This window comes from Meleagris gallopavo, chromosome 6 (assembly GCF_000146605.3).
Source record: "Meleagris gallopavo isolate NT-WF06-2002-E0010 breed Aviagen turkey brand Nicholas breeding stock chromosome 6, Turkey_5.1, whole genome shotgun sequence".
NCBI lineage: Eukaryota > Metazoa > Chordata > Aves > Galliformes > Phasianidae > Meleagris > Meleagris gallopavo.
In genome coordinates this window covers 22,072,440-22,083,275 of record NC_015016.2, presented here as the reverse complement: position 1 = coordinate 22,083,275, position 10,836 = coordinate 22,072,440, and the positions used below count along the sequence as shown (strand labels likewise).

At 37.1% G+C, this 10,836-nt stretch overlaps 1 protein-coding gene across 1 annotated transcript in view; it reads right to left on the bottom strand.

The window, feature by feature from the left end:
- Positions 1-220: 220 nt before the first annotated feature.
- Positions 221-10,836, bottom strand: part of STEAP2 (STEAP2 metalloreductase) — a 25,010-nt gene continuing 14,394 nt past the window's right edge. The window contains exon 4 of the mRNA XM_010712594.3: positions 221-1,822. Within this exon, the coding sequence (XP_010710896.1) occupies positions 1,565-1,822 (258 nt within the window). The 3' untranslated portion in view covers positions 221-1,564. The remainder of the gene's footprint in view (positions 1,823-10,836) is intronic.

The window sequence follows — 10,836 nt, the reverse complement described above, 5'->3', positions numbered from 1 at the left end:
CCTTTAGAAATTTCTGAAGTTCACAGGTTGGCTTTCTGTGTTTTAGTGCTCACCTCTGTCATGTATACACAATGATACACAATGCTACTCAAGTCTTCAGTCTATATTACACAGGCCACCATGTTCCCATTATTGTCAAAGTACAACATCAAGTGCAAAACACATACATAACTTCTAAGCTGCAATAACTGAATGGAGTTAAAACCAGGAAAATACAAAATGTAGGAATAGTTATTTAATTTTTATTTACACCCAGTGTACCGTGTCCACAAATGTAAAACAGAATCATTAGCACCATGTATTACATATTCTCTTACATAGACATTTTCTTGTTTGTTTAATACCAGAACCACTGCAATTCTCATTTGGATGATTCCATCAATAGGTGGCATCATCAATCCATGTCCCAGTCAGCTCATGCAGGAAAACTGCAACAATGTTTCTGATGCTGTGTGAAAATATTAACTGCTGCATAAAGTATTTAAAATAGACAATTAACAAATGAATTATTCAGTTAAGGCATTCAGGCAGATCTATGTAAAACAAAGAAAGTGAAGTTTCATCAACATACACTAAAATTTAAGTAAAAGCAAATGCATTCAGCAGTAGTTTTACACAAAATATCACCAAATCATTGTCATGGTTCAAACGTCTGCTTTTAATAATTTTCTTCCAGTCACATAGTTGTGCTAGCCCTATAGTAAAATGGTAAAACATATTTATTCTACGTGTGAGCTATCCCCACTGGAAAAATTTGTGCTAATAAAGATTAGCATGTGTCAAAGTCTGCAGGCTTAGGTCAAAAGCATGGAAAATTTCCAGCATCAGAAACAAAAGAATATGTTCATGGAAAAAAAAGAAAACATTTTACAGTTCCAAATAAACAGACACACCTAGTCCTGTATAAGATGTAGATCTGAATCTAAAAACTCTTTTTTTTTTTAGTACTGTGCCTAAGCCTCAGGAGAGATTTCCCTTGCAAAGTTCCCCAGACTTCTGCTTACTTGATTGTTTAAATTCAAGACATGGTGGGAATGCAAATTTTCATTTGGCTGTAGTGCTAAAGGATCCCTTCTGCAGTTAAACATAAGATGCAGGAGATAACGGGATACAGGACAATAAATACTCAAGTTGTTGTCCCTTCATAATACTGAGATTTAACCAGGGAACAAACACGGCTGTGAGATGCAGAAAGCATTCCTGGATTTTGTGGTGTAATGATTTATTTACTTTCTGTGGTCATCTGGAGCAGTGATTTATGATTGCATTTTCTAGTGAAAGAATTACGATTGAAGCAATGAAGCACTGGCATTTTAAGAGCAGTGAGTCAGAAGAAAGAAATGATCAAATACCAGAATACCAAATAGATTAAAGTGTGAAATTAATATTTCCAACTTCTGTCACAACAGAAGTTCAAATTGCATCAGGTATTCCATACCCCTGCACTGAAATGAAAAGTAAACAGGAAACATCTAAGAAATAGATGAAAACAAAGCTCGCAAGTAAACATTTTGTTGCCTTGAGCACATTTACATGCATCAGATAGGGAATGTCCATATTTGATCTATAGTCTGGAAGTCAAGTTGGTTTGATTGGTCTGTGTATTAGCTTCCCAACCACATCTAATCTTTTTTATCCTCCTCCTGAAACATGGAAAGAACAGTATGCATTTACAGAGCAGGACCACAATAGGAAGAAAAACTGCTAGCATAAATGAAGGTGGTGTGTACCAGATGAATTGGTTAACATCAACCCACTTATTCCAAGCAAACACCAGTGCGTGAACTGTGCACAGCAGCAGAGCTATGTATCCCATCTTGCTCTGAAAAAAGAAGATAATAAGTCATTTATTTTTCCAGCTTGGCAAGAGATTATTCTGTTAAGTAAATACGGAGATCAAAAAGATCCTCAACCAACACATCTAAGTGGTAGAAAAGAGAACATTAGGTTTTAATTAAAATTTTAAACCTATAATTCTAGCATCCAATTATACACCTATATGCTACCTTTAAAAAAAAGGGGGACACATTTTTCTGCAATTGTTATAATACTGTGATAATATACAGAAGAGATAAAAGATTCCCAAAAATGGGTCGGTTCTCAGTATCTCAATTTGTGGATGTCATCTGCATCCTGATGTCTTTTCTGATAAATTACTATGAGTTCAAAAGCAAGTTTATGAGCAGCTCAATCATTTGCAAAGGGAATTTTTAAAATCAATTTAAGTCAGTAACTGTAGTAAGTGTAGTACTATGATAAATTTGGCATAGGACTTGAATTTCAAGAGGAAAGGAAGAGTTATGCCAGAGTTACTAGCAGTTTTGATTTTCCTATGTACATAGTAACCTTGTTTTTATTACAAAAATGGAACTGCCATCAGTGTGAAGTCCAACACTGCCTTTCCAATTTCTAAATCAATAAGAAATAATTTTTAAATATACAAGTTATTTGTTTATAAAACTAATCAAATATATTACTATTAATCTTCTGGATATTATTATTCTGGATTTCTTTTAAAACAAGAAGTAATCATGCACTAGGAGACTCCCTCCTATACCAGTCTATATAAGTCTGACAAATTTTTCCTGCAACGGGTGCATTAAATAGAATGGACAGAATCCCAAATCATTGTCAGAAAACATACACTTTACATCTACTTTTCAAATTGATATCATGTTTTCAAATGATAGGTGCTCAATAGGTCTTCAAATTTTCAGATTTTGGTGTTCAGAGACCTAACTCAGTACTTATTTAACACAGTATGATCATATTGATGCAGAACTATGCCTGATTATTATTCTATTTTATTATTATCTTATAATAAAATATATTATTATATTTTGTGTTATTATTATGCAATATTCAGTGAACTAAGATAGAACCAAATACTTAGGTGAATGAAAAAGTACCCCAAACATCTGTAGAAAAACTAATTATGAGGTGGGTTTGATTATGTGTCTGTTCCTTCTCAGAATGCTTCATTCTCAGAATACTACAGTTTGGAATGGACTGTGTGACTGGTGACAGTGCAAATGGAAAACCTTTGCGTTTCAGAAGGCATGAGCTTTCTGGACTTTCTAGGCACCAGGTACTGCTCAGGCAGTACAGAATAGCCAAAATGGCTCCAAGTGAGCAACAAGCAATTCTTGTGCAGTGAAATCCCATGCTGTATGGCAACCCTGTGAACTGGATCAGTACCACCTACTTCCAGTTCACACAAGGCTTTCCTGAAACATAAAAGGCACAGAAGATGACTTAAATGCTTACAACACCAGCAGTCTTTGACCTAAGAATAACTCTTGTTAACACGTCACCAGGTCAGAGGAGCAAAAAAAGGTGATTAGGAACTTTCTTTATACCCTGACCATGACAGTATTTTCTCCTTCTCCTGCTAAAATAATAAATGAAAGGAGCATTTTCCTCTTTTTTTTTCTGTGTGTGTGTGTGTGTGTGTGTGTGTGATTAACAAAGGATGCTGAATAAATTTTCACATTGGTTTCTTTAATTATTCTGTATTTGATATTTTTAACTATGGATGATGTCAGCAGAAAACATGCAGTCCTAAAACTGAGGAGTGATGACATGAAGTGTATACCTGAATATAATGGAACTCTCTCCAGGTCAAAGAGTGACTGACAGATGGGATTGATGCTATTGCCAATAAGGTCAGCAAAGCAAGCGCCAGAATTCCTAGGGACACATAAATCTCCATTCTCCAAACATCATGTTCAATCCAGGCACTTTCTTTTTTTGTTTGACCTGCAAGAAGAATAACAGAATGGTTTGAGCTGGAAGAGACCTTAAAAGGATATGTAGTCCAAACCTCCGCTATGGGCAGAGATGTTTCAGTAGGTCAGGTTTCACAAAGCCCCATCCAACCTGACTTTGAACACTTCCATTGATGAGGCACCCACAGCCTCTTTGGGCAGCCTGTTCCAAAGTCTCACCACCCCCACCATGAAAAAATTCTTCCTTATATCCAATCTAAATCTTTCTATTTTCAGTTTATAACCACTGCCCTTTGTTCTGTCACTACATGCCCTTGTAAAAAAATCATTCTATCTTTTGTAAGCTCCCTTTATATACTGAAAAGCCACAATAAAGTCTCCCTGGAGCCTTCTTGTCTCCAGGCTGAGCAACCTGAACTCTCTCAGACATTTTCTATAGCAGAGGTGCTCCAGCCCTCTGGTTATTTTCCCAGCTCCTCTCTTAACTTGCTCTAACATGTTCACGTCTTTCTTGTACTGGAGACTCCAGAACTGGCTCCAGTACTTACTCCATGTGGGGTCTCAAGATCCCACTCAAGTGATGTAGAGTGGAAGAATCATCTCACCCTTGTCCTGTTGGCCATGCTTCTTTTTATGCAGCCCAGGATACAACTGGCTTTCCGGTGCACTTAGCAACTTTCATAAAATATAATTGTTTTCACAATGGTAAATAGGAAGTAAGATTTGAAACACAGAATTTTTGTTTGTTTGCATGTTTCTGAATGTAACAGTCATTTCACTGCAATGAAAAAGTCCCCACTGGTATCTGCAGAGCAAAGGTAGGCTTTGAATGAAAAGAATGTGCAGATTGCATCAGCATCTTGGCTCAGAAAAGACTTGTTCTGAGGCACGTTAGCCTGCCTTCACAGCAGGAGAAATCCTACTCTTTGACAAAAAAAATTCCATCTGTAACTAAATACCATACCTGGGAGCTTATAACAACAGGAAATATATTTACAGCACTGTTTTATGGTGTCAATTTAGCAAGCATTCTTAACGACATTATCGTGCCAGAATAGCCGCTTAGTCCTGTTTATTCAGCAACAACTTGGTGCATTCAGCTGCACAGAATACAATGGTTGATATGAATGAAAATAATAAGTGGATGTCAAAGCTTCTCCTATTTGTAACAGTACTTTGATGCTATTGAGATCACCATCATATAATATGCTCCAAATATGAGAATTTCTTCATCTGCACTCAAGAACTGGAATCTCACAGAAATTTCTGGTAAACCATTCAAGCCAGACTATCAGGAAAGCTGATCTTCAATGTTGTTTAATAGAATTCTTAAGAAAACATCCTACTCTGCTCATTATAAAACATTATCTTAGACTTTGAAGATATTAAAACTACCTTTGCAGTTTACACTTTACACTGGATTATTCCTTATAATAGAATACCTATGGCACTCAGAGTAATATATACATGTAGTAGATACTCTCTAGTAATAGAGAACCTTAGATAGCTTTGCAAGCCATTTATTGCCCATGACTTGGAACCATGATAGAAATTGTTTTAACTGGATTGTTTTAACAAGTTAGTGTTTACCAGCCAAACTGTGGAGTCATCAGTGTTCAAACATCTAGCCTGTGGCAAATAAAAATTATTATAATTTAGCTCAGCTTTTTGCTGGATAACTCATTTTACAAAGATGATGTCTAAGAATAGCATGTGCAGCAGTTTTTGTAGATAGTTGATTCCACTGATGCTGAGAAAATTAATCCACACTAAATTAATACTGTGCCAAAGACTTATGTGTACCTGTGAGGCAGTTATAATTATTATACACCAAACCAAAAATTCCTAGATGAAGAAAGTGACTTATTGAACACACACTGGCACAGCTGTGATGACTTTTGACTCTCTCTTACATGCTTCAACTAGTAGGTCCTGTTCCATTCCTTTACTGTGCTATGTGGGGAGTTGCTTCCAAATCAGAGGCAATTTCTGAACCCATCATACCTGCTGGAATGCCCAGTTCAGCAACTTGTATCTGTATGATCTTCTCATTGGATAGCATAGGCTATAGCAGGCATGCATCACAGCGAAGAAGAAACTGAGAAGTCCAAATTGTTTTCTTGACAACATCCATCTATCCAGCCACAAGGGAAACCTTTTGTACTTAGTGCCAAAGTACAGCTGGAAACCAGCAGCTAATATTCCTGGTAAATATACCAGTGCTAAAAGGGTAATTGAAACCACTGGTAAGACTTTGTTTATGACAAGGATTGGAATTTTATAGAAAACATTTTCATTTCTTGTTATAAAAGGATATATGACATCTCTCAGAAAAGTGTAAATAAATGTCAATAATGAGATCACAGATGCTATCTTCAGTGGCATGTGCCACCTGGGGAACAAATCCTGCTTGTAGTGTTGTTCTGAAGAGTATTCAAACTCACTAAAATGATGTGCTTGATGTAAGTTAAAAAGTGCAGCTACTTCTGGTGGATTGGCGACTTGCATATCCACATTCTGGAATAGACAGAAAAGAAATACCAGCGAGAACAAAAGAAGATTAAAACTGTAATCACAGTATTTGCTATCATAACTTGTATACTATGCATTACTGAAACTGTACAAAACCAACACACACACTATTAGAGACAAGGTAGCTGAAAAATATGGTGTTTCAAATAGTACAGTCAGTAATTGAGCAATTTTAGTGTTGATTTTCTATTCTTAATTCCTTATATATGGTGATTTCAAAATAATTTTCATTCCAGGAAGTTAACTATACCACAAGAGAGGATTACGTTATATAAAGCATCACTGAAGCTTCTCATGATAAGATTTCAAGATTTCACATTTCAGCTACAGATTTGTTGAAGTAACTCAAATAAATACGTGCAATAACAGAATCCAGAGACATGACAGTACAATAGTTCTTTTAGTCACTGCTGTTTTAATGACAATTAATTTAGGGAATAAAGATGTAAGTAGAAATATTTGGGATATAGCGTATTAGCTGTGCCCCTTTCAACTCCAGGCTCAATTCCCAGCTTTTCTTTCTGTCCGCCCTACATGCAATAATGTTCTCTTAGCGTTTATGAAAACTTGTGAAACTGAGTCAGTTCAGTTCAAAAAGCTGAATCTTTTACTGCCAAGTTATCATAATTTGATTCTAGTTTCACTGAAAATCCTGGCAGAATTATCACAGGCTTTAGAAGGAGCTAAGCTGGGACAAAATATTAGTGTATTACAGATTGTTTTACACTGAAATAACATATTTAAAGACTGCCCAGCTCTTATGGTCTGGAGAAGAGGCGTTTGATCAAAACAAAAGTACATGCATGCATCAACAGCAGGACTTTGCAGCTGATGCAGGAGACAGCTGTCCAAGGGGGCAGGCTGGGACTTCACGGCATTAATAAGCATGCAACTCCTTCTAGTATTCCAGTGAAATGTAAAGTGAACCTGAACTAATGTGGCAACAGCTCAGATTTAGAATGGCTAATGTTGCAGATGTCCCATTCTCCAGAAAACGATATGGCAATGTCAGGTTTGAGGAAGGTAGCTATTAGTAGTTTTAAAGATGTAAGTTGGCATTCAAGGAATCATAGAATCATTTAGATTGGAAAAGAACCTTTATGATGTTCATGACCATCAACTTCAAATCATTCTGTAAGGATACAGGGGATTTGCCTATTTCTGTGATCTTACCTGTCTTTATTCTTAAGAATCAAATATATTGAAACTGATTAACTAATTAATACAAGGATAAGTGGATGCAAGTCTTGTGTTCATCCTCTCTGATACAGGGCGTTTTGCTTTTTATTAACTGAGTGATAACAAAAGTACATTGCTGTCTTGCCATAAAATCTAAAATGGAGTCAAGGTAGCCTGTTCCTGCACGTCTGACTGACTTGCCTACAGTGCCTTAGAGTAAAATTAAAGGGCATAGTCTTTATTAGGGTTTTATAGCTGAAGATGCTTATCAAATGATAAAAATGTATATTTTGGATGAACAATGAAGGCATACCCTAAGTAACTTGTATTTTCTAGACAGTGAAGAATAGCGTAGTTCATGCATTACACAACGTGATATTAGGATAAATTATATAAACTGAGATTTTAACACTTTTAACTAGCACAAGACTTGTGGATTTTTAAATTATGAAATGTGATTTAACTGAATCAGTTGCTCATTATCTTTTTAATCTCTTGATGTCAATTTGTGAGAAGACTTTAAAAGCATTGATGATATGCCAACGTTACGGTCACATGGTGCTTTTGAACAACATCAGACAAAAGACTGCACTTTTCTGCATGACATATGAACTGCTTTTTCACAGAAACATTACCAAGTCGCTAAGGTTTTCTCTATTTCTTCTTGGCATGATGTTCTGAAATGCATTCTGGTCAACGGTATGACTATCACCATCCCTCTTCTCCATTGCAGAAACTCCCTGCAAAACAAACACAGGATGTAAAACAGGTTTTGATAATCTCCTACTGGAACTTTGAGCCTCTTCGTCCACAAAATGTTTTCTTCCCCCTTCTCCACCCGTTTGACAGAGAAGTTGTTATTTTTATTTTTCCTAAGTAAAGTGGAAAGCATATGAATCAACAGAACAAAGTAACTGAAGAAAAGTAATATTTAAGCTAAATGCCTGCATCACTAGTGGAATGAAAGATTTAATTCAGAGTGAAAGTTTTTAAAATAAAGTTTGAAACAGCTTTTGTTTGTGGCATAACAAGTAAAATGTTATAAAGATGGATTTTTGATAAGTTTACAAAAAGCTTCAACAAAACAGTATCTAATCTGATAACAGGCTGAACTTGCTGATATAAGTAACCCACATCAATTTGTGGTTGCTAATACTTTTTAAGTTTTATGAATTTTACAGTCAGTCTGTGGCAGCCTTTTGTCAGGAAACTCCAGCTGAAGCTTTGTTCATGCTGCTCCAAGGTACACTTTCAATTCTTATCACCCACAAGAAGCAGTGGAAATGATTCTTAAAGATTATAAGAAATCAGAAGCCAGAAAACAAAGAGGAAGAGAAGGGATAAAATAAAATAGGCGTTTCTCTGTAGAGATCCTAAGACAGCAGTAGAGACACTACCCTGAAGTCCTGAGAAGGCTGTTAAGCAACTGCAAGGAGTTACCTTCCACAAGGACTTCCAACACACACACCACCTTGCCATGCACTGCCTGAAGAGATGTGCTTGTGCCACACCACTGGGAGTTCAAGATGCCAAACCAGTGTAAGTTTTCTATGGCTGCCTTCAAGGCTGGGACTAATTAGCTCCTCTGTGTAGACATTCCACTGAACAGCTGAATTGCTACATATGATATTAATTTTCTAAATACAGGTTATTCTACATCCATCAAACTTTTGGCGAATTGTATCTAAATGTGACACTTGTACTATTGTTCTGTGCATAGTTCCTTCAGTGGATGAGTCTCACAGTCTTCTACTTTCTGGTAGAAGGGATTGCTTTCTACCATGCCACCAGACTTCCAAAGCCTAAGTATTCTTTTCCTAAGTATTTATCTTCTGATGTTTTTCCCTGCTAACAAGCACCCCTTTGGGCATAACCTTTTAGCCAAATGTTGCAGAGTGGGGTCAGCAAGTGCTTCTCTCCAAAGGTCAAGCCATTAACCGTTTCCTGTGCCAGTCTGTATATCCTGCACACAAGAAAACATGCTGCTACAGACACATTTCTACTTTCTTTCTCTATTACAAAAACTAAATCCAGTGATTTTATCACAAGTATCTTCACCAAGCCTCAGCTCTTCCAGTCCCACCATTAGTTAGGAAATCCTACTTTTATCTGTTTTGATAAATAGTGTATTTCTAGTTGTTACAATGGCAAAGAATAGTTTAAAGACTTCAGTATAACTTACTTGGAAAACACAGGTAACAATGTGATTTCCAGATCTGTTGTTAAAGGAACTCAGAATATTAAGAGCAGTCATGCTGTACCCCCTGATTTTTAAAGTAGGAAGTGAGGAAGGGGCGGGGAAGGAGGGAAGGATGTAAACAACACTGAATCTGACATTTTGCTTTCTTGGGTAATGCGACTGAGTTTTAAAAATTGTTAAAGCAGCTTATGACTCACATCTTTGCTGCTGCTTTGGTTTTTTTTCTGTACTGACCTCAATTGAGCTTTCAGCTGTTAATACCACCTGTCTACAGGGACTTACACAGTGATCCCAGCCTCTTTGGAACTGTCCTCTTCTGGCTACCACATTGTCTAGGAGGTCCAAAAGTAAATTTTTGATTGGGAAGCCCTTTGCGGGAAACCTCAACTCACCTGAGTCTCACGCTGCTGTCACTTCTAATTTAGAAATGGCAAATCCAGAAACAGCTTCTAGCTAAAGATCTGTATTGGTGTTAATGTAGTAAATTGTATCATGAAGAGAAAAAAAATAAAATCAAGAGCTGGTCAGTTGCTGATTCAAAAAGTTGACTTTGGGAAACAATCTTTAATAGAATCTTAAATATCCTCTTAATGCTTCATGTGGCAGGGGGAAAAAAAACAGGGAAAAAGAAGATAAATTTGTGTGAGTGAATATATATGCTCCAAGAGGGAAATATACGGGTATATTCAGACGCTGAACCACTATAGTGTACTTGGCTTCTGACACCAGGGTTAACACAGAACTTTTTTTTTATTCACTCAATAACATTGCACAGTAATAGCCTTGGGAAACGCTAAATATGAACACTTACAGTTCTATTATTCAGTGACTTATGAGGGGTCAGAATGAAGTCTTCTACAGCATGGCTCTATCCAGAACACGTCCGAAGAAAGTCCTGCGGAAGACAGAAACCAACTGCAGCTGTGTGTCACTCTAAAAGAAAACAGTGTAACAATGCCCGTCCTCCGTGCTCACCCCTCACCCCAAAGGCAGCAGTACGACCAGCTGGAAACAAGGACGGAGGGCCTGCAGCTGAGGAGGGCTGAGCTCCCAGTGTCGTGAGCTCTGAGAAACAAGGCTGATGATAGCGCTGAACTAGCAGGGACCCAAACCGGGCAGACCTGACTGCAGAAACATCCTCCCAAACCAATGAAAGGTTTTCCTGAATAAGAGTTTTCAGCGCTGGCTCTGTGAAGG